This window comes from Balaenoptera musculus, chromosome 17, assembly GCF_009873245.2.
Source record: "Balaenoptera musculus isolate JJ_BM4_2016_0621 chromosome 17, mBalMus1.pri.v3, whole genome shotgun sequence".
In the NCBI taxonomy this organism is placed as follows: Eukaryota; Metazoa; Chordata; class Mammalia; order Artiodactyla; family Balaenopteridae; genus Balaenoptera; species Balaenoptera musculus.
The window spans coordinates 72,881,196-72,906,186 of NC_045801.1; the positions used below are offsets into that span (position 1 = coordinate 72,881,196).

At 44.4% G+C, this 24,991-nt stretch overlaps 1 protein-coding gene across 1 annotated transcript in view; it reads right to left on the bottom strand.

Moving 5' to 3' along the window:
• Positions 1-24,779, bottom strand: part of LOC118883628 — a 171,112-nt gene extending 146,333 nt beyond the window's left edge. Inside the window, exons 1-2 of the mRNA XM_036830644.1 lie at positions 24,691-24,779; positions 11,405-11,597 (exon numbers count right to left, since the gene is read on the bottom strand). Of these exons, the coding sequence (XP_036686539.1) occupies positions 11,405-11,560 (156 nt within the window). The 5' untranslated portion in view covers positions 11,561-11,597; positions 24,691-24,779. The remainder of the gene's footprint in view (positions 1-11,404; positions 11,598-24,690) is intronic.
• Positions 24,780-24,991: the final 212 nt, after the last annotated feature.

The window sequence follows — 24,991 nt, forward strand, 5'->3', positions numbered from 1 at the left end:
GATCCCATCACAATCCCCTCTCTTCCCTCTTCTCCCTCTTTCATGCCATTGATTTGTTAGAGAAACCAGGTCGTTTGTCCTGCCCAGTGTCCCACATTCTGCATTTGGCTGATTGCTTCTTTGCGGTCATAGAACTTATTTTCTGTCCCCCATATTCTCCTGGAAACTGGCAAGATTTTTGTTTTGAAAATGTGACCCAAGCTGCGGTGGGGAGAACTGATTGGAGGTGGGACAGTGGACAAGGAGAGGCCATGCTGTCCCCCAGGCAGGAGAGAAGGGTCCCCTACATGACAGCGGTGGCACATAGCTGCAGGGGTGCGAGGACAGAGAAATGGGATGATTTGAGAAAAACTTAGGAGATACGCTCAACCAGACTGTTGGCTAATTGGGAAGGAGTATGCTTCTTGACACTCTGTGAAGAATCTGGGCCTCACCATGAGACAAACGGAAAAGTCTGCTTCTCCTGGAAACATTTACATGTTTTCTGACAATCTCCTCACAATAATCATGTATGACAAATTTTAAGGGCATGCAAAGTTGTAGTATTATTGTTGGTATTAAATTTTATTGCTGTGGCTTTAAAATGTAAACAAAAATAATTCCTTAAGTAGTTGGAAACTGTAATGATACTCTTGGGAATAGATTTTATTGCTATGGATACTGTAAAGCACAAAGATAATAAATTTAAATTGCGGTATTAGTATTGGGAATATATTTTATTGCTCTGGCTAGAACACAGAGAAGCAGGATTCCTAACTTTCTTCTCCCCAGCAACAGGTTTACATGCAATGACGCTGGATCTGGTGTGTAGGGAGGATCAAAGGTCACCAGCATCACAGATCCCGTGACAAGGTGATAAACCTGGGCTGATGGGAGAAGGTAGAGAGCGAGCGGCTTGACTCTTACAGGTGGCCAGGGAGCTGGAGAGACACAGGCCCGGTGAGGAGTCGGAGGTGCAGGTGGTCACATGGCCTGCGGGAGGGTCATCTGGGAGGAACTGCTGCAAGTCCCCACCCCACTGAGATGTCCTTGCATCTCACCCACCAGCACACGCACTGCTTCACATGCTCCCAATTTGAGTCTAGTTTTGCAAACAAGCTCTACAGACCATTTGGGTTTTGGTATTGTATGGTCTCTCACTTCGTGGACACTGCCTGCGGCTCCCTCCGTATCCATCTCAGTGGAGGGACCCCCATGCTCCTGGCCAGAAGCAGCCTAGAAGCTGCTGACTCTCCTCTCTCTCACCACGGCGCATCAGCAGCCACTAGCCCTGCCGATTCTGCCTCCCCAAGTATCTTTCACATCAGTTGCTGTCTCTCCACCCCATCTCAGGCTGCCATCGTTTCTCACAGCGTCTTTACTGCTTCGGATCCCGCACCTTGCAGCCCACCCTCCACGCTCATCATCATAATAACCACTGTTACTGAGCATCAGTAATGTGCCGGGGACCGTGCTCAGCACCTTATATCCGCATCTCATCCGACCCTCACGACTTCCCGATGTTGGAGGGACATCTCTTTTTCATAAATGAGGAAACTCAGTTCAGAGGTTAAACATTAAAAGACATAATAGACTTAACGAAAATCACCAGGCATAAGCAGAAAATAAATCTTAGGTCTTTTTTTTTTTTAACATCTTTATTGGAGTATAATTGCTTTACAATGGTGTGTTAGTTTCTGCTTTATAACAAAGTGAATCAGCTATATATATATACATATATCCCCATATCTCCTCCCTCTTGCCTCTTCCTCCCACCCCTCTAGGTGGTCACAAAGCACCGAGCTGATCTCCCTGTGCTATGCGGCTGCTTCCCACTAGCTATCTATTTTACGTTTGGTAGTGTATATATGTCCATGACACTCTCTCACTTCGTCCCAGCTTACCCTTCCCCCTCCCCATGTCCTCAAGTCCATTCTCTACGTCTGCAACTTTATTGCTGTCCTGCCCCTAGGTTCATCAGTACCTTTTTTTTTTTTTAGATTCCATATATATGTGTTAGCATATGGTATTTGTTTTTCTCTTTCTGACTTACCACTCTGTATGACAGACTCTAGGTCCATCCACTTTACTACAAATAATTCAATTTCATTTCTTTTTATGGCTGAGTAATATTCCAGTGTATATATGTGCCACATCTTCTTTATCCACTCATCTGTCGATGGACACTTAGGTTGCTTCCATGTCCTGGCTATTGTAAATAGAGCTGCAATGAACATTGTGGTACATGACTCTTTTTTGAATTATGGTTTTCTCAGGGTATATGCCCAGTAGTGGGATTGCTGGGTCGTATGGTAGTTCTATTTTTAGTTTTTTAAAGAACCTCCATACTGTTCTCCATAGTGGCTGTATCAATTTACATTCCCACCAACAGTGCAAGAGGGTTCCCTTTTCTCCACACCCTCTCCAGCATTTATTGTTCATAGATTTTTTGATGATGGCCATTCTGACCGGTGTGAGGCCTGGGTCCTTTTTTATTCTTTAATACTCCTATTGTCATTTCTTCCTTCCTCCCTTCCTTCCTCCTTTCCTTCCTTCCTTCTTCCCTCCCTCCCTCCTTCCCTCCCTTCCTTCAACAAATAAACCCCTTGGAATGAAACACAACAGCACTGCCAATTTCTCCAGACTCATCCATCACCACAACCCTAAGTAAGGGTAGCACTCATTAACAAAGTAACTTAATAGTTCTTGGAATGCCATTTGCTCTTATCTAGAATGTAATCCCTTTCCCTTTTATTATCTCAAGTCCTATCATCCTTCCAGATTTATTTTAGACATCATCACCAGGAAGGCTACTTTTTTCTTTTTTTTTATTGAAGTGTAGTTGCTTTACAATGTTGTGTTAGTTTCTATTGTACAGCAAAGTGAATCAGCTATACGTATACATATATCCCCTCTTTTTTGGATTTCCTTCCCATTTAGGAGGAAGTCTACTTTTAAACTATGCATTTCCAAACACCATGAGCACACGCGTGTACACACACGTGTGCACACACGGCTGGATCTCTGGCTTCCTCCTGGCTCCTGCTGTACCCTGGGCATCTCCCTATCTTGGTGTTTATCATACTACATTGTAACCATCCCCCTGGTCTTGGAAGCACTTCTGGGCTGTAACTGGCCTGAGGGCAGGGACTGTGTCCTTTGTGTGTGAGCTCCCAGAATCTACTACCTGAATCCCAGTTCACAGTGAGCGCTCAGTGACAGCTTGCTGAATGAATACACGAGCAAACAGAAAGTATAAAATACAATGAATTCAACAGTAATTATTAGAACAATGAGACATAAGCCTCTTCAATCTCAAAGAAATTTCAGGTCATGCTTTATTTAGTTTGAGGAATTATATTTATATACTACATTTCAAATTCAACCCACAGTTACTCACCTGTTCTCAAACACCCAGCAACACACTACCTATAAACTCAAGGCAGAACATAATTAATGGAGGATAAGCAGCCCTTTTCAGTGGCCTTCAGCGAGTGCATGGAAAAGGGCACCATAGCAACCACACAAATAAATATTGGGAGTAATGTTTACCGCGTCACAGCAAACTTGGAATGCTACAATCAGTTAAAGAAATTAGGTTGAGTAAGTTTGAATGCTCTCAAATGCCAGAATCAGCCTAACTTCTGTGAGCTTCTTGTTTGGGAGAAAACTCCTAAATTCTCAAGTTACATGAAGCTCTCTTCTTTGCATTTGGTCCCCATTGAGGTCAGAAACTTGCAGAGTCAGAGTATGGAATCTGAGCATATGGAAAGTACGAGAAGCCGACAGGAACCAGGCCTCTGTCCAGCGCCGCTTCCTGCCTCCATTTCTGTTTCCATAGAAATGACCATCGGCTCAGCAAAAATGAGTTCAAGATTCTTCCACTTTGTTTTCCTTTCTTCTTCCTTTGAGATAACCCCTCAAAGTTTTGCTAATTAGAGAAAATGGGCTTGTGGATGAAATTTGAAATGTTTGAGAAGTTAAATATCCTCCTAGTAGCAAGAGCGTGTTTCTACTCTGTCTCACATAGGCCTGCTCCAGTGACAGCTACCCGCCCCCATCTGGGGAGGCGCTCAGAACCTCTGGATCCACAATCATCTTTCCGGTCACTTCCGGCAGTTGGATAACCTTTATGACTGAACACGTTGCTGGGGATTCACGATGGTCCCTATCAAACTGGGATGAATGCATTCCCTAATGTCTGTTTTTATTACATTAGCCTGGGAAGATGAAATCAAAAGGACTACGTTCAACAAAAATGTCCTGTGTCGACAGTTCAATACTCTTTCTACAGGCCCTGGTGATTGCCCTGATTGTGTGCTGGATAAAGGCTAAACGTGCAGCTACCTGTTAGTTTGACAAGGCTGTTCTCAAGCCAGCAGGTTGCTTAGGCTTCTTTTTTTTTTTTTCACAGCAGCCCTCTAATTCCAACAAACCTACTGGATTAACAAAAACCTGAAAGTAAAATAGCACAAAATGATATCCCTGCATGAGCTACTATTCTACTTTGCAAACTACAATTACACCAGTTCAATCTAAATGGCCCCAAACGTTATTTCATTAATTCAAGCCATTTCAGAACTGGTAAATATTTCCTCTTCTTGGATTTTCTATTATTATTCGTTCTCAGCAGAGAATCACGAAGCAGGCAAAGGCCACAATGGAGAACGGCGCTAACGGCACAGTCAAGATGACAGGAAGTGAGGGGCACAGGAATGGGAGTGAGAGTTGACAAAGTCGATTTGGAGAGAAAAAGAGAGAAAACGAACAGGGGGAAAGAGAAAGAGAGATCAAAGAGAGGGAGATCAAGGAGGAACTCTCCAGGCGGGTAGGTGGAGCTGAGCGGGCTGGTCCAGTGCCCGCGGCTGGCGTGGGACAGTCACCTCGGAAGCCGGGTCCAGCCCCGCTGAGCCCCACGGCCGCAGGGCATGTGCAGAACCTGAGCCGGCTTTCAAGACCCGCGTTCAAGACACCTTAGGGTCTGAAAGTCAAATCCTTTACAGAGATTTCTTCCTGTGACAGAATCCTTGGACCAATACAGATGCAAGTGTTAGTTAATTTACAAGAGAAAAAAAAATTGTCCTAACATTCTTAGTTGGTCCAAGATCTTCATTCAGTAAAATAGCTTTCCCAGCTGGGAAAGAGGATTTGGGGGAAGATGATTGTGGAGTTGGGCGCAGACAAACGACTTGTGTATTCTCAGCAGCTCTGTGTTGGGCAGGAGAGGAGAAGGACAGGGAAAAAATATATCTCACTCGTGGATTCATTTCCATGGCAGTTGATGGTTAAGAGGAGGGATTTTGAAAAGAGAAGGACCTTGATTCCAATAGCAGCTTTGCTACTTACTAGATGTGATGGGGGGTAAGTTATTGAACTTCTACAAGCTACCATTTCCCCATCTATAAGAAGGAAATTAAAATAGCACCTACCTGAGAGAGTTTCTGTGAGAACTAAAGATGCGGATAAAGAGCTTAGCAAATTGCTGGGTGCCTCTTTGACCTCAAAGGAAGGTTAGATAGTATTATTTGAAGCATAATAACATATGAGATGAATAGAACTAGATCTTAGGAGTCTATGAGAGTGAGGGAAAGGGGTTAAAGCCAATCTGAGGGTTTTAATTCTCATTAGCAAAACTGGGACATGAAGCTTCACGTTGGTGGGTAGCATCTTTCTAAAATCAGGTACTAGAAAAGGAAAGAGATTCTAGAAAGAGGGAGGAGTCCACCTGCACCATCTGCACCGTCCGTCCCTTCCTGCTGGTGAGGATGGCCGTTTGCACCTGGGAGGGGGGGAGGGAGGGAGGCACCCAGGAAGTGCTGGGAAGGGGAGGGGTCACAATGGAGGTGGAACTGAAACCAGTGGAGGTGGGGAAAGGATTGGCAGGGATGCAGGTCAAGCGGGAAGTTCTCCCTTCAGAACAACAAACATCTCCTCCTGGAAAATGTCAGGTGCTAATCTCGGGGACAGCTCTGCCGGGAAGAAGGGCACCTGCCCACACGTCCTGCGGGCAGACGTTTGGGGGAGCAGGGGGTCTTCCGTCATTGTTCGAGCTGAGCTGAACGGCCAGCTGGAGCTCTTGGGCGTTGTGCTAGCCTGGATTTCACACTGTTTGCACAATTACGGAACAACAGACAACAGAAAAGGTGCCAATTCTCTCTTCAAAGGCACATGAACACCCCTCGCTCCCGAGGCCGGTTGCAGCACGCAGACACCGCTGATTCCCGCATCCTTCCGCCTTTGGTACCTCATTCAGGGCCCAGAGCCCTCCCAAGGGGCATCTCCACACCCACCTCCTTTGGATGGAGAAACAGCTCCTTGCGGATGAGCATCTAGGACCCAGGCTCACACTGTGGTGGCAGCAGAGGCTTTTGCTGCCCTCTTTGCCCTCCTGGCTGCTGGGGACGGAAACCAGCTGCATCCCGAAAACAATTCCCCTCAGCAAACAATGCAGCGCCCCAACTAGTCATAATGAGGTCTGGTTCACGTGTTGGCACGCACACAAAATATTAATTAAAATAACGTGCATAATAAATAATATTGGGATCCAAAGCACAGGACTCCTGTAAAGTCACAGTTGGTAATTACTTGAGCGCCTGCTAACACATACTCAGAATTCCAGGGTTGCTTCCATGACAAAATCAGTCTTGGGGAGGTGACCTTGAGAGGTCGCCTTGTGCGGTATCCTCCTGCTCATAAACTGAACAATGTCTAAGCAACACCGGAAGAAGAGTATCCATCCTGATTTTCAAGTGCTAAGGAAAGAAATTCCTTGAGAACTCAATAATTTGATTTCATAATAAATACTGGAGTACCAGCTAGGCTGAGGCTCTCTGCTTAGCACTGGGGATAACGGGATGAGGGGTGGAGGGATCCATGGTTCTCGTTTCCAAGAAGTAACTGGTTATTGGCAGATAGAAGGTCCTTCTATACGCCTCACCTAAATCTTTCATGCTGCTGGTTCAAAACCCATTGCCACCTGGTTAGTCCTTGACTGAGGACCCCACAGGATGCCAGTTCCAAATGCTCCTAGAGCCTTTCTTAGCTACCAGGGACTTGGGGAGAGGGGTGACAACAGGTAAGTGTCCCTGGTATTCTGCTCACCACTGAGGTTTCCCACCAACCCCGACAAGTAAAGCAATTGTGCACCGTCTAATTTATCTAGACCCTTAAAATGATTACCAAATGTATCGCCCCGCTTAGTACAGAAACCTAACTGGGAGAGGAAAAGACCCCATTATCTTAACTCCAAAAGCATTTTCTATTTGTGGCCCAGGCAACATTTCAGCATCTCATTAAATGTGTTTAATTTCATTCCCTCAACAGTGGACCCACATACCACACCACTGACCACAACTTCGGTGCCCCAGCCCCTAAATTCTATTAGTGTTCAGAAAGCCTCCTGGTTGCAACATAATGTTCAATCAGTGCAGAGAAATTAATTAAATTAAAATTATTTTTATTGTGATTTAATGAGCTCAATTTAATTACTTTGTTCACTGACTGAGCATTCTGTTGTTACAGCCAGGTCCTCGCTCTTATTCGTGGCATGAATGTTCCCACAGAATTACCCATTTTCTCTGTTCAGCCATTGGAGCAGGCTGGGGGAGTCTGCCAGAAACTCATGATTTATCACAATCAGCATCATCACAAATATAGGACGCATCCAGCAATATAACTTCTAATGAAGTGTCTGAAAGCAGGTCACACCACCAGCCTCGGCTGTTAATCCATCATATTTCATAGTCAGCCTGACACCTTGTCCAATTAGCCACGCCTGCTGTATCACTGGGCAGCCCCTGGGAGCTGCTGCCTCTCTGGGCGCCCAAGTGAGGGGTCCAGCTCCTGCACAGGCTGGCGTCCCTAAAAAGGCCTGGCCGGCCCTCCTTGGCCTCCCCAGGCCCCAACTTCACACTCACTGCGGCTGTTCAAGCTGCCGCTACTGCTTCCTCTCCCTCTGAGCCTGAGTTTCACCGTCTGAAGTTCAGTATTTCCTCTGACTGCAAAAGTAGGCAACAAACCACAGTGCCTAGCAGTCCCTGGGACTGAGTCACCAGAGCACACCAGACACTTCCATGATTACATTACAGCTACTGTCCGTATCTTGGAAGCTTTTACTTTCCTCACCTCTTCAAAACAGCAGTGGGTATTTTACCCCCCAGGAGATCACACGTGAACTCAACCTTTCTCCCCCGCAGGCCAGTCCACGATGCCGTGGGTGATTCAAGCTGGACAACAGTGGCCGTCACAGTGGTGTTTTACAGAAATGAGATCAGCTCTAGCTTGGCTATATTTGAAATGTGTCATCTTGATTACTGTGCTCAAAGCTGTGCAGAGCTGTTTTCTTATGTTCTAACAACTGTGTGTCAATATATTTGGCTTTCGGCACGGTCTTACGTGTTTTATTTTATGATCTGAATCCATTCTTCTGAGAAGGGATTCTATAGGCTTTGCTAGACTGCTCTAACAACAGAGGCCTAAGCTTGTTTTTTTTTTTTTTTTGGTCCCTGGGTTAGTTTCCTGTGGCTACTGTAACAAATTACCACAACTTTGGTGGCTTCAAACAACAGAAATTTATTGTCCCATAGTTCTGGAGACTAGAAGTTCAACCTCAGTCTCACTGGGCAGAAATCAAGGTGTCCCCTTATCTTTGATAAAGGAGGCAAGCATATACAGTGGAGAAAAGACAGCCTCTTCATTAAGTGGCGCTGGGAAAACTGGACAGGTACATGTAAAAGTATGAAATTAGAACACTCCCTAACACCATACACAAAAATAAACTCAAAATGGATTAAAGGCCTAAATGTAAGGCCAGACACTATCAAACTCTTAGAGGAAAACATAGGCAGAACACTCTATGACATAAATCACAGCAAGATCCTTTTTGACCCAGCTCCTAGAGAAATGGAAATAAAACAAAAATAAGCAAATGGGACCTAACGAAACTTAAAAGCTTTTGCACAGCAAAGGGAAACCATAAACAAGACCAAAAGACAACCCTCAGAATGGGAGAAAATATTTACAAATGAAGCAACTGACAAAGGATTAATCTCCAAAATTTACAAGCAGCTCATACAGCTCAATAACAAAAAAACAAACAACCCAATCCAAAAATGGGCAGAAGACCTAAATAGACATTTCTCCAAAGAAGATATACAGATTGCCAACAAACACATGAAAGAATGCTCAACATCATTAATCATTAGAGAAATGCAAATCAAAACTACAATGAGATATCATCTCACACACCGGTCAGAATGGCCATCATCAAAAAATCTAGAAACAATAAATGCTGGAGAGGGTGTGGAGAAAAGGGAACACTCTTGCACTGTTGGTAGGAATGTAAATTGATACAGCCACTATGGAGAACAGTATGGAGGTTCCTTAAAAAACTAAAAATAGAACTACCATACGACCCAGCAATCCCACTACTGGGCATATACCCTGAGAAAACCATAATTCAATAAGAGTCATGTACCAAAATGTTCATTGCAGCTCTATTTACAATAGCCAGGACATGGAAGCAACCTAAGTGTCCATCATTGGATGAATGGATAAAGAAGATGTGGCACATATATACAATGGAATATTACTCAGCCATAAAAAGAAACGAAATTGAGTTATTTGTAGTGAGGTGGATGGAGTTAGAGTCTGTCATACAGAGTGAAGTAAGTCAGAAAGAGAAAAACCAATACAGTATGCTAACACATATATATGGAATCTAAGGAAAAAAAAAAAAAAGGTCATGAAGAACCTAGTGGCAAGACAGGAATAAAGACACAGACCTACTAGAGAATGGACTTGAGGATATGGGGAGGGGGAAGGGTAAGCTGGGACAAAGTGAGAGAGTGGCATGGACATATATACACTACCAAACATAAAATAGATAGCTCGTGGGAAGCAACCGCATAGCACAGGGAGATCAGCTCTGTGCTTTGTGATCACCTAGAGGGGTGGGATAGGGAGGGTGGGAGGGAGGGAGATGCAAGAGGGAAGAGATATGGGAACATATGTATATGTATAACTGATTCACTTTGTTATAAAGCAGAAACTAACACACCACTGTAAAGCAATTATACTCCAATAAAGATGTTAAAAAAAAAAAAAAAAAAAAGAAATCAAGGTGCCCTGGGGCCATGCCCCCTCCAGAGGCTCCAGAGGAGAATCCCTGCCTTGCCTCTTCCAGCTTCTAGGGGCCGCTAGCATTCGTTTGCTTGTGGCTGCATCACTGCAGTCTTTGCCTCCATGTCCACATTGCCTTCTCCTCTTCTGTGTGTGTGATCTCCCTCCGCCTCTCTCTTACAAGGACACTTCTGATGGCATTTAGGGCCCAGCTGGATAATCCTGGAAACTCTCCCGATGGACACTTCTGATGGCATTTAGGGCCCAGCTGGATAATCCTGGAAACTCTCCCGATGGACACTTCTGATGGCATTTAGGGCCCAGCTGGATAATCCTGGAAACTCTCCCGATCTCAAGTTCTTTAACTTAGTCACAGCTTCAAAGGATCTTTTCCCAAATAAGGTAACATTTACAGGTTCCAGGGATTAGGTCCTGATATTTTGGGGGCCACAGTTCAGCCTGCTATAGTCCCTATGCTTCATTCTTTATTGACCATACAATTCTGTCCTTGAGGAAGGGACATAGAATGATTTCAAAAATGTGACAAAATTGGTAGCAAGTTAAAATAGATGTCCATGCAAAGCCCATTGTAATAATTAGATAAGAGTTCATGTGATGGTTAAAGAGAGAGCAAGGCTTTTAAAAAAATTAAGTTTTTTACCATGGCCCAGGAGAAGAAACAGCCCTGTCTCTTCACCTCCAGATGAAGAAAGTACAAGCTTTGCAAAACCTTGCTACTAGAACATGTGTGGTTCTTGGGCCCTGAGATCTCACGGGGCCCAGGTTGGCAGTTCTGCTTTTCCCTCCTCCACCTCATCCTGCCCAGAGGGGGCTGTATTTGTGTGCTCTGCAAGTGTTGAATGAGGAACTTATGCACTGACCAGAAGTGAAAAAGGGCAGGGACTGTGTGTTTTTCAATTAAATAGAACAAGAGGAAGGAAGTGTTAACTTTGACTTGAGCTATTCGGGCTACCGATGAGAACAAAATCCCTGCAGTCAGGTGTGCCAGCCCAGAGTTTATCCAAAAGGAGTTCTACAGCCGCCTCTTCTGAACATCGTGAAAATGGTGCCTGATCCCCTTCTCTGTCTCTCCCCGCCCCAGTTACGCCTCTTAACTCATGTGATTTCTTTCACAAAACCTGACCTCTCCAAGTGCCGGTTTCTTCAACTGGGCCTGATGTCCTGCGTGGGCTCCTTAAAGGCAGGACTCACTCTTCATGTCCTGTGTGAAGCTTGGAGCACATGGCCTGGCACATAGAGGACCCTCAATCAATATCCACTTATCTGAACTGGATGTCTGTCTTACCTGACTCACAGTCTCAAAGTCACGCCGGGCGCGCTGCCTCTGAGGGTAATTCCGAAACTCTGCACGGACAGACAGCATCAGTATTGCTGCAGGTGTCGTTGTTCTTTGCACTAACTCATTTTGTAAGGTCCCCTTCCAGCCATATGACACTTTCATCCCTCTTAAATTTAGCCTCACAGAATGCGCATCTGTCCTGGAAATGAGTAGAAAGAGGTCTCTGTTACCCGTGCTCTTCAATTCAGAGGGCATGCGCTGTCAGTGGGAGACTGTGCACAAACTCCCGTGTCATAGGCAAGCCTGGAGAGACCTCTGAATTATCTAGTTCAACACCCCTCCCTTTACAGCTAAGAAAGCTGAGAGCTGTCCAATGTCACATGGCTGGTTGGCAGCAAAGGAACCCAGGGAGCTAGGACCCACTGCTACTGTTCTTCTGGCCCGGGTGTTTTCTCCACGCTAGTACACTCCTTCTTTGACCAAGGTCTTAGCTTGGCCTGGTAGAACTGGCCCCAACACACTACCTCACAGCTAAGGTGCTCCAAACTATCAAAGGGTGAGTATGTTACTGATTCCTCTCACACAGCCTGGGTTGTAAGAACCCAGAAATAAAAACATTGCAAGGTACTCAGAAAGTGTAGAATGTTTTGGTAGGACCTGATTTTGTAGTATATCATTTCGATTTCCTCTTCTTGTCTCCCGTGTTTTTGTTTTGTTTTTGTTTAGTTATTTTCTTGGTGGTTACTGGGGGGTACAATTAACATCTTAAATTTATAACAACCTGGTTCGAATAATACCAACTTATTTTCCATAGTATCAAACACTCCACACCTATACATCTCCATCTCTCCCCCTTTATATTGTATTGTCACAGATTATATCTTTGCACATTGCATGCCTGTTAACATAGACTTATAATCATTGTTGTATGAATTTGGCCTATTAATCATAATGGGAAAAGAGAGAAATTACAAATCATTACCAAGTGCAGTATTATGCACTTTTAAATCCAGATACTAGATTTTATATTAACTATGTAGCTATCTTTACCAATATTCCTTATTTTTCTTATGGGTGAGATTTACAGTCTACTGTCCTTTCATCTGAGCCTAAAGGACTCCTTTATAGCATTTATTTACAGCAAGTCTATTGGTAATGAAACTCCCTTGGCTTTTGTTTATCTGGAAATGTCTTAATTTCTCCTTCAGTCTTGATGAAAGACAGTTGTTGCCAGATAAAGAATTCTGGTTGACATCTTTTTTTCTTCAGGCCTTTAAATATGTTATCCCACTGCCTCTGGCCTCTATGCTTTTCGAAGAGAAATCAGCTGTTAATCTTATTGAGGATCCCTTGAACGTCATGAGTTACTTCTCTCTTGCTGCTTTCAAAATCCTCTCTTTGTGAGTTTTGACAGTTTGACCATAATGTGTCTTGGTGGGAATCTCTTTGAGTTTATCCTGCATGGAGTTCATTGAGATTCTTGGACATGTATATTCATGTACTTCCAGATTTGGGAAGTTTCTGGCCATTACTTATTCAAAATTTTTTTCTTCCCCTTTCTCCCTCTCTCCCCCTTCCTCTCTCTCTCCCTCTTCCTCTCTCTCTCCCCCTTCTAGGACTCCTATAATGTGTACGTTAGTATGTTTGATGATATCCCTCACATCCCTCATGCTCTTGTTCATTTTTCTCGTCACTCCTTTTTCTTTCTGTTCTTCAGACTGGATAATTCCAGTTGTCTTATCTTTGATTTATTGATTCTTTTCTTTTGCCTGCTCAGATCTGACGTTTAACCCCTCTAGTAAGTTTTTCATTTGGTTATTATACTTTTCACCTCCGGAATTTTTTGGTTCCTTTTATAATTTCTATCTCTTTGTTGGTATTCTTATACCAACAATGTTCATGTATTGTTTCTTGATTTCCTTTAGTTCTTTGCCCATGGTTTCTTTTAGCCCACTGAACATATTTAAAGACAGATTTAACATCTCTGACTAATAATTCCAATGTCTGGGATTCCTCAGGACTGATTTCTGTCAAACTCTTTTTTTCTTGTGAATGGGTCATGTTTCCTGCTTCCTTGTATATTTTGTATTTTTGTTATTATTGTTGAGAACTGGATATTCTGAGAAGTGTGTTAACTCACTCTAGAGATCTAGTTCTCCCCACACCTCAGGGATTGCTGAATCTTGCTTGTTGAACTTTTCCAAACTATTTTAGCAACAGTGTATTCCTTGCTTTGTGTGGTCCCTCATGTTTCTGTTATCTCTGCAGCCAGATTTCCTTAAATGTTTGCCTCCCAGAAGAGCTGCAGGGAGAAAAAAAATGGTTCTCTGTCTCTTTAAATCCCCTCAAAAGCCGCTTCAACACATAGAAGGGCTGACAGCTCCTGCCAGCTCAGTCACTGTTTTGGTGTATGGGTAGACTCCTGGAGCTTCTATCTGCTTTCTCCCCATGAAGTCACCCAGTAGTGACTGACTGATTCTAATTTAGAAAAAAGAGAAAATAATTATTAATTTAAAATTCAAAGTACATAGTTTTTTCCAACATGAAAAAACATTTCATAAATGTGGGTCTTAACTTTCTCATGGTCTCTCAGAAGAGATTAAACAACCCAGTGATTTTTATCTGCCATCTTTAAGTCACATACATTCTAAACATCACTTTAGGAGGCAGGCAGTATTAAAACATGCTGGAAACATGATCTGAAAAAAAATTAGACCTAGAAGAGTCTAGCAGGAGGGTCAGAATTGAGAGAGACCAAAGTGATGTTGCTAAATGAGGTTACATCTTCCAGAGCATGAAGAAAGCTTGTTCTCAGGATCAAGGAAAGTTTAATCAAGAGAAACATTGACTCTGAGCCCAAAAAAGTCCCTGACCTCCCCTGTACTTATTGTATGTACTCTTAGCTCTTGGTCACCTGGTGGCTTGTGCATCCCCATCTTGTGGTCCTATTTGGTCACTTAACTTTGCATACCATTTAACTTCCACTGGGATAGGTGTCCTTTACTCCAGCATAATTAGATTCTCTCTTGAGAACAACAATATTCTTCTTAAACATTATAATTGAGCTGAAGAAGGAGAAGAAGGAAAGGGGTATAAGGAAGGGTGTATTCCTTTCCTCGGGCTGCTATAACAAATTACCACAAACTTGGTGGCTCAAAACAAAAACATTTGTTCTCTCACAGTTCTGGAGACCAGAAGTCCAAAGTCAAGGTGTCAGCAGAACTGTGCTCCCTCCAAATACTCCAAATCCCTCCTTGCCCCTTCTAGCTTCTGGTGGCTCCAGGCCCTTAAGCTGTGGGGTCTGTACTAATTCTGGGCAATTAGTGTCAGAATTGAACTGAATTGTTGAACACCCAGTTTTGGTGTTTAGAATTAGAGAATTTGTTGGTGTCAGAGAAAATACCCCACTAAGGTTAGGATTTGGATATATATTTAGGGGTGCATAATTCAACTCACTACAAAGAGGAAGGGAAAGAAGAAACGGATCCTTGTTTTCTCACAAAATCTAATAGTACTGAGCACATATTAATTAAATCTATGAATGTGTTATTTATGGAATCAAACTCAAGAAGGCAAAGTCAGAGGTTAATGGGTGCTTCCTGCTAGAGACCTCTTTTGCCTTTAGTAAAACATGAGGTCTTCGTACAAACTTTATAAAAAAGATTGCAAGATTTTTTTCAGGACTTGCACCACCTGCTCACCAATCCTGAGTTTACATTGCAGGAAATATGAATCACAGGAAATATGAGGATAGGCAGGAAATATGAATCACATTTAATGAGGGTGAAATCTGTGACTTGATCACTGGAATTGTCACTGCCCCTAGAGCTAAGGAAGCATGCAAAGATCTGAGACCCAAATTAAGGCCCCTTTGGACCCCCTTCCTGGATTGTCCCCTGCAGTTTCTCACCATTAAAAAATAAGTGATTAAATTCATGCCAAGGTCAGGTAGCCAACAAAAGGGATATCATTTTTCTCAATCTTATGATTTTTATTTTCTTTCATGTCATTTCTCTCCCTTTTCTAACATGGCATTGTCTCTCTTTCCTTTTTTTAAAAAAAAATAAATAACAAACATTTGCTTTCACAGACATGCAATTTCGTCTTGCATCAATGCCACAAGGTAGGTGTCATTATTGCTATTTTATAAAGAATGAAATGAGGCCCCAAAGAGGTAATGTGAGGTTACGCAGACATTCAGTTGTGGAGCTGGCAATCAGCACTAAATCCCACTGTTTTTCCTCAGCTCTATCATGTCTTCCTTTCCGTTATTTCCTTTTCTATTTCTATTTCTATTTCCTTTTCCTCCTTTTTCCTTATTCCAAAGGCACTCACAGACCTAGGACATGCACCCACCCATTATTTTAAGAGCGATTGTTCTCAGCACTCTCAGTACCAAAACTACCCAGGGAGCTTTTATGAAAGCTGATGACTGACCCCATCCCAGGCCAATCAAATCATAACTTCTGGGCTTCCCTGGTGGCGCAGTGGTTGAGAATCTGCCTGCCAATGCAGGGGACACGGGTTCAAGCCCTGGTTTGGGAGGATCCCACATGCCGCGCGGAGCAACTAGGCCCGTGAGCCACAATTACTGAGCCTGCGCGTCTGGAGCCTGTGCTCCGCAACAAGAGAGGCCGCGATAGTGAGAGGTCCGCGCACCGCGATGAAGAGTGGCCCCCACTTGCCACAACTAGAGAAAGCCCTAGCACAGAAACGAAGACCCAACACAGCCATAAATAAATAAATAAATAAACCCAAAGTTAAAAAAAAGACAACTTCCATCTCGCTTACACCTTTAAAAAAAAAATCATAACCTCTGGAGGTGTGGCCTGGACGTCAGCATTTTGTCAAAAGCCCTCCCCACCCCCGCCAGATGACCTTAAAGTGCAGGATTGAGAATAACATCTCAATGTATCAAGAGACAGACAATATCTCTTCTTAACCCTAGAAAAGAAAATATTCACTCTTTCAAGCATAATCCAATCTTTGGAGCGCATCTCTGTAAACCTGGTTGACGAAAACCAAGAACAAACTGACCAATAAGACTTGCAGATGGCAATTTGAGCTGACATGCTTAATGCCCCCTCCCTTCCCAAATCCCACTAAAAGATCACAGAGCTATGCTAAGCAGGGAGAAAAGTGTAAGACATTAACATAAAATAAAGAAGAATGGGGCTTCCCTGGTGGGGCAGTGGTTAGGAGTCCGCCTGCCAGTGCAGGGGACACGGGTTTGAACCCTGGTCCGGGAAGATCCCACATGCCGCGGAGCAACTAAGTGAGTGCACCACGACTACTGAAGCCCGCGCACCTAGAGCCCGTGCTCCGCAACAAGAGAAGTCACCTCAATGAGAAGCCCGCACACTGCAACGAAGAGTAGCCCCTGCTCGCTGCAACTACAGAAAACCTGTGCACAGCAACGAAGACCCAACGCAGCCAAAAATAAATAAATTAAATAAATAAATTTATTTTAAAAAAAAAAAGAAGAATGGTATCAAGGGGCTAGAAACTTTGAAGAAGTTGGCATGATTTGGTACAGGTGAAAATGACGCACCAAATACTGACAAGCACTATTCAACACTGACAAAGAAAAGCCAGGTGGGAAACAAGTGGATAAAATTCCCCCTCAAAGACCTGGGAAATTCTCAAACTTGATCTGGAAGCAGATGGGACTGTGCGACAGTTGGTGGGTAGCAAATGAGAGCAGTTTGGCAACAACACCAGTGCCTGACACGGAGCTGCTGGCTGCCCAGGAGGCACCTGGGGAAGTGAGGGACCCCTCATCCACACCTCCAACACAAGAGGCTTCAAAGAAGCTGTTTGAAAAAAGCAGTGGACTTCCTGAGGCAAAGAGGCCTTCTCAGTAGTTTGCTACCAACTTTTCCCAGCTGAATAGATTCCCCCAAGCAAGGAAAATAAAACTACCAAATAAATATAAAATTAAAATTCCCCCCTTTGGGACTAAGAGAAAAAGAACCAGTACAATTGCTGACAAAACCATTCAAATCTCCAAAATGAATAAATACAGATCTCTTTCCAAAGGGAAAACAAATCAAAAAAATAAAATACAATAAAAATCACGGAGCATATGAAAAGAGAAAGAAGACATTTTTGAAGACTCAGAGCAAATGTTTATCTATGAAATAAACTTATTCCAAAGCAGGGGATAAGTTTAACACAATCTTTCATTTAGATTTTCAACGATGTTGGAAGGACATTATGGAGAATAGCTATAAAAAGGAAACAATTGATAAATATTCCTATCAGTGAAAATCATGCTCACTAGAATTTTTCTTTTTTAAAAAATTGTTTATTTATTTATTAATTTATTTATTTATTTTTGGCTGTGTTGGGTCTTCGTTTCTGCGCGCAGGCTTTCTCTAGTTGCAGCGAGCGGGGGCTACACTTTGTTGCGGTGCGTGGGCTTCTCCTTGCGGTGGCTTCTCTTGTTGTGGAGCACGGGCTCTAGGCTCACGGGCTTCAGTAGTTGTGGCACGCAGGCTCAGTAGTTGTGGCACACAGGCTCAGTAGTTGTGGCATGCAGGCTCAGTAGTTGTGGCGCACAGGCTTCGTTGCTCCGTGGCGTGTGGTATCTTCCCGGACCAGGGCTCGAACCCGTGTCCCCTGCATTGTCAGGCAGATTCTTAACCACTGCGCCACCAGGGAAGTCCCAAATTTTTCTTTTTTAATCAGCTTTAAGCTGGGTAGTTGTGAATTTTCCAAAGATGGCAAATCTCCCAACTCCCACGTTCATTTGCATGTGGCCCTTCTTCTTTCAGGAGGAGGAGGTCTATTCTTCTTCACATCCGGGGAAGCGGTCATAGGTGGCAGACAGACTAAAACTCTGAGCAGCAGAATGTGCAGGAAGCGATGCGTGGTGCCAGCGCTGGGCACAGCCCCCACTGGCCTAGCAGCTTTTGCTTCCTGCCAGTTGGAAGTCATCAGTCATGTAAAAGTACGATCGCCCTGAGACCACCACATTGTGAAAAGCCCAAGCCACAGAAAGGCCCTGGAGAGTGAGATACCATGGTGGGGGGCAGGGCCGCCATGCCACAGGAGTAGAAGCCAGCATGTAAGTGGACCCTCCAGCCAAGCTGCAACCAGCCAAGGCTGCATGATCAGAGACCACCACCCACGCCAAGCTACCAAACTCCTCACCCTAAGTATCGTGAGCAAAATAAAATGGTTATTCCAAGCCACAAAGTTTTGAGGTAGTCGTGAAACGGCAAAAGATAACAGGCAGAGGCAGCCAATAGCAGCCTGCGGTGCCTTAGAGAAACAGGCGGTTTGGTGAATGTACACTTGCTAAGTGTTGAAATACCAAGCCCTCTTCCCCAGTTCAGCTCCCGGAATGCTGACAGCCAGGATATTACCCTCTGGGCAGGAGGCGAACAGATTCTCCTCTGAGAAATCTGACCAGCTCTAGAGGAAGACCTAAAGCAGGCCTTTCCCCACCGCCACCCTACAAAGAAGGTCCCTCTCAGCAGGTCCTGTCCACAGGCACACAGCTTCCAATCAGATTTTAGCCCCCCATCCTAAACATGCAAACAATCCCGGATTCCCAGACCTCTGAGAAAGCCTCCAGCATGAAAGAGAGAGACCAAACACACAGAGGAGAGGGGATTTAGAGGAAACAGAGGGCTACATGAGGAAAAGAAAATGAAAAGCGAAACAATCATTATTGTCCTTGGAGAGGAGATAAAGGAGAAGATATCACACCCATAAACAAGAACAGAGTGCTATTAAAAAGAAAAAAGTAGTCAGAGAGCAAAAGAAGAGCTTTTGGAAATTAAATAAACCGGTGGTATAAATGAATAACTCAGCAGAAGTTTTGGAAGATAATTAAGGAAACTTTTTAGAAAGGAGAGCAAAAGGCGGAGATGGAAAATAAAAAAGACCTGAAAATTAGAGGACTCAAACAGACCAACAATCATCTGTTTATCCAAATAACAAGAGTTCCGGAGAGAAAGAACAGAGAAAATGGAGAGGAGGAAATCACCCATGAAGTAATTCAAGAGAATTTCCCCAAATTGAGGCATGACCCCACACCAAGTCACGTTATCACGAAACATCACAGCAGTAGTAGCGAGAAAAAGAAGATTCTGCAAGGAGAGAGAGAGAGAAGGATTGAAAGAGAGATTGAGAGAAATGTCACACACAAATGATAAGAAATTAAATGACTTAGAATTTCTCAAAAGCAACACAGAGAGCTAAAAGACAATGGTGCAATGCCTTCCAAAATGATCTCCATACTGGACTTATCTACCCAGACAAACTATGAGTCAAGGGTGTGTGTAGAAGGAAGACATTTTCAGACATATGAAAAATTAACCTCCTCCTACAGTTTTTCTTAGGAAACTGGGAGAGTGTGTTCCGTAAAACAAAGGAATGAACCAAGGAGGAAGAAGATATGAGTTGCAGGGCTCGACTTCAACACAGTAGAACAATAAAGGGACTTCCCAGGCCATTAGTGAAGGGGGACCTCCGAATGACAGTAGCCAGTCGGCACAAGAGCTCATCAGGGAACTCCTGGACAGACTCTCCCAGAAGAATAAGACACAGGACGTCCTCTGTGAATGCTTATCTCAAGAGACATCTAAAACACTGGCATAGAATCAGGGATTGACAAATGCATGGAAAACCAAATAAATAAACAAACAAAACAATTACAATTCAGAGCAGCACCCTCAAGAGTCCCATATGTAATTTTACATTTATTAGCAATCATATTAAAAAAAGAAAGAGCTGAAATTAATTTCAATAGTATATTTTATTTAATCCAATTTACCCAAAACCTTATTTCAACATAAAATCAATATAAAATTATTGAGATTTTTATATTCTTTTTCATATTAAATCTTTGAGGTCCAGTATGTATTTTGCATTTATAGCTCATCTCAGTTTGCACACTGAAATTTCTCAGAAATACTTGATTTCGGCTGTATTTAGTTCTCATTAAATCTGCAGTTGAAAAAGTGATTCACATACCAAAAGTGCTCCATACATACTTAATTTTTTTCCAAAAGCCATCCGTTTTTAATTTAGATGTAAACGAATTAATAATTAAATAATAATTACTATTATAATAACATTTTAATAATATTAAAAATTAATTCCTTGGTCACAGGAGCCACATTTCAAGCACTCAAAAGTTCCATGTGGCTAGTTGCTGTTGTATTGGGCAGTTAAGATCCAGAGAGATCAAAAAGTTATGTGGAAAAGGAAAAATCATTGTAGTTACTACATGGCTCAGCTTTGAGTAACATACTCTGAATATTCATTTAATCAGAATTATAATATGAACTCCACCGGGAAGGTGAGGATGGGAAATGTTCATTGTGTCAAAGGAGGAAGAGGAAAGAAAGCTAAATCTTAAATGCCTAAAACTGAAAAATTAAGAAGAAGCAACATAATCCTATTAAATAGAAACACAGAAATAGATACAAAAGGACTCTCTCACCCTAGCTCCAAGTAACTGCCCCTGAGTAAGGAGAAATGGAGAGGGAAGGGGCTTGGGACTCCTGTGGTCTTTTTGTTTTGTGTTTTTTCTAACAAACCTCAGGGGACTGGCTGACTCTTTCAACTCAAGCATGTATGATTTTGATTTTTAAAAAGATCTTGAAAACTGATCTTGGGAAGGTGTGCGGAGTGAGAATTTTCTATGTGATGCTGCCAGTGTAGGACTGTCACTTTAAAATGTGCCCCTTTCTCATTGCTTTATGGAAGGAGAAAGCAGGGGAGGCAGCCCCTAGTATAGGAGGAAAATAAAGTGAAAGGGAGCTCAGAGGCGGCAGATGTATCCTCCTGGCCAAATCCCAAATTGCACTCTTACTCAAGTGCCCACGCCCAGAGCAGGCTCCTAAGAGGTTACACAGGACAGCAGAGCTCTCGGGGTGAATGCCGCCCAGGCCACAGGGGAGGCGTGCACTTTCTCCACATCTCAAACCTGCCCATCTGCGAGGCCTGGCAGCTCCAAGGGCAGCCCCAAGACCACCTCCCCTCCTCCAAGCCAAGCCCACCATCCTTCATGGCCCAGGACAGAGCTTCTTTCCACATTAATTTTTCCTGACTTCTACCATCCTCACCAACAATCTTTTTCTGTTTTTTTTTTCCAATCTCATGCAACTCATGTGGTATGTCTCACACAGTTTGGGCCTTAATTATAAACTGTTTTGCATTGTACACTGTTCATTCCAAGCTGCATGATAAGAACAAGAACAACCCCATATACTTCCGCAGGCCCCTCGGTACTCGGCATGTAGTATCGGTTTAAAGAGCGTTTGATGATTGATTGTTGAGGATATTATATATGCATTCATGCATTTCTACAGTAGCTCTTATCACAGAAACTATGGTATTAGATAGGTAGGTGGATGGATGAGAGAGAGAGAATTTTTATACATAGGAATCAGGTACAGGGTTCAGTTCATTGTTTCTTCATTTCATGGCACATTATTATAATTAGTCAATATAAAACCCCCTCCCTTCTTTAATTTTATTTTGATTTTTTCCCTGTATCCTTGATCCCCATGACCTGTTTCCTTCCTCTCTCCCCACCCGACAGACACCCATCTAAAGTGTTAGGAATTTGCCCTTGGAAACATACATATCTTAAAGATAGAGTGTTGTTAGTGTATGTATGCTTTTCCTAACTCTATTAGAATGATATCTTGCTATAGATCCCGTTCTACATCTTCCTTTGTCATTCAACACTCTTTCTAAGGAACTATGTTTATCCGTTGCTTCATTGCTGCACAGTGTTTACCACTTCTGCTACATCTCACCTATCCATTCCCCAAATTACGGAGACTTATGTCGCCTCCAGCTCCCTGGGACCCGAAGTAATGCTATGAGGCGCATCCTTACCCACGTGTGTTTCCATATGGACGTAGGCAACAGTTTCTCTGGCGTACGTTGGGATGGCCATGTCATGGCATATAAAATATATAATATACAATTTCTTAATTGCTGTCCAGAATGGCCACACCCACCTCACTTCTACCAGTTGTAGATGAGAACTCACTGCCGTGTAACACAGAAAGAGCTGTCAGACACAGTGGGACAGCCGAGCACCTCAGGAGTTAAGTCTCACGGTGACTCTCAGCATCTCCACGAAAAGGAGAGGACAGAAAGGCAGCGGCTGCTCTTGTGGGTCTTCTCCCGGGCCACGACGCTTTAATGCAGGGACGAGGGTGAGCTGTGGGAGACCTCTGCCTCCCTGATCTCCCCATTCTGTGCTGCTGACTCACCTGTGCTCGTTAGGGTTCAACTTATTTCAGACAGTGCTTCCGATTCGTATCTCAGAAGGTTGTGTAACCCCCAGTTTCTTAGAGGGTAAACACACACACACAACTAAGCAGAAGGACTCGGGCTCTGAAGTTGGCGGCTCCTGCCTAGCAGCCCGGGGACTGATGAACCCCGCGCCAGGTGTGGCTGCGCGGAACGGTCTCCGTCTTTTCCCGCCCGCCGCCCTTGTGTTTCATTCCCCATGGTCTGCAGGGTCCCAGCGGCACGGAGTTCTTTTGTTTACCCTCGTCCTGCCTTCCACCTGGGGCTCCCTAATCGTGGCCCCTCTGAGTCCTCCTCAGCCGTCATCTTCCCTCCGCAAGTGTGCCCTGCACCCTCCACGTGCCCACATTTGAGCTTGAAGATCACACACGCCAGGCGTCACTTCCCCACTTGGCCTCAGCTGCTGCATCCAGAGAGCTGGGCGGCAGGACCGCAGATCAGATGTGGAGACGGAGAAAGACCAAGCACCCAAGAAAGGGCAGACAGCCCTCTCCCGCCTGGGCCCCCGCACCCCGGCGTGTGCCCCTCAGCTTCCTTCCCCTGATTCCCACCATCTGGGATCCACCTAGGAACTGACAAAACTCCTGTTGGTCACATCTGGTTTAAGAGAAAGAAACAAGGAGTTAGGAGACCTCGACTAATAGGCAGCACTTGGCACGCACAATAGAAGCAGCTGCTGTTTACAGCCTGTTTTAGGGCGGCCTCGAGCTGGACCTCACACTTCCTGTCCCTGACTCTCCCCTGGGGGGCATTGTTTTACACGGGGCATTTGCAAACCTCACAGTCCTGCAGCTCAAAAAAAAAAAAAAAAACAAAGAGAAAAAAATCCATGAATCTCATGAAGCCATGAAACTATAACGAACTCTCTTCCTGGGAAAATGTCCCAGCTTCGCTCCTGATTGGCCTCTTATTGTAACGCAGGTCCCTACAGCTCCTAACTCCCCACTTTCTCTCTCCATTATACAGGAATAAGATCAGCCAGTCGGCTGCCCAGTAAAAATGCTACCCCATGAAGCCTTTTCCTGCATAACAGCCAACGAGGTTTGAAACACTTCGGATTTCTTAACTGGGAAAAATACCAGCAAGAATTCAGGTTGTCAGTTCAAGACCAATACCACACTGCCTAGGAGGCAAGTAGCAGGGGCCTCCCCAGGCCCCTCCTGCTTGGTGTTGTTATCTGTGCGTCTCTGCTGACCCCAGGGCCTCTCCTCCCTGGTCTCATCCCCATAGAAACAAGCCAGGAGCTGGCGGGCGCGGAGAAGGCGCTGCGCACCATCTGACTCCGCCAGCGCCCTCCCAATACCCGCTCCTGAGCTCGCTCCGCTGGGCAAGGGGGCGCCTAATTACCTCCCTTCTGTCTTCTCCTTCCTCTCCTCTCTGGTCCTCTCCCCTCCCCACTCCCTCAGAGGACAGCCTTTCCGAGAAACACACACGCTCACACCTGGCGCGGGAGCGATAGGGAGGCTACCATGGAGACCGGGCCCCCATTCCCACCCCGGTGGCGGCTCCTGGGAATAAGCAACTATCTCTAGAATGCTACAAACTCCAGATGTGCCCCGCCGAGTGCCTGGAGACCCGGCTTCCTTGTCTCATTATGCCTATTTTTTTTCCCCACAAGTTTCATATATGCATATCGAGCCTTCAGAAGGGGGAAAAAATGGGAAACGGTAATCTTCCTTTTAATATGCTCTCACATGCCAGCCCGCAACAGCTGTGCACACACCACACGTTGGACTGGACGTGAAATATAGCCCAGGACCGTTTTTTAAGCAGTCATTCCCAGGGCTTACAAAACACATTTACTTGGAGGGAGGTCACACAGTCTTCCCTCTGCATAAAAAGGTGGCTTTGATATAGGTACAGCCATCTGGAAACAGGTTCCTCTGCCATTGATATGTAAAACGCACACATGACACCATCTTGCTCGAGACCGGGCAGAAGACGCAGAGACACACACGGGCCGTAACTGTTTAAATATACAGCCTCCGGTTCTCCGTGGTGCTTACCTTGCTCTGAAGAACCATTTGCCGGCAGCCTCGGTGACTCTGGACAGGCTGGGGGTGGGGAAGGGGTGCAGTTTGCTTGCGGGGGCATTCATCTGTGTGGAGGAGGAGTGTTGTGGAATCCAGATTTGGGGGAAATGATTTGCACACTCTCCAGGGCGGCTCCAGGCTTGCTAATAAGGAAGAATATGTCAAGTGCCTGACTGCAAGTAAATAGCAAACACCCCATCGAAACAATGACCTCTGCTCCTTTGATCATTACAGCCAAGGGTTTGCTTCACCCCTGGAAGACTTAGATCTCACC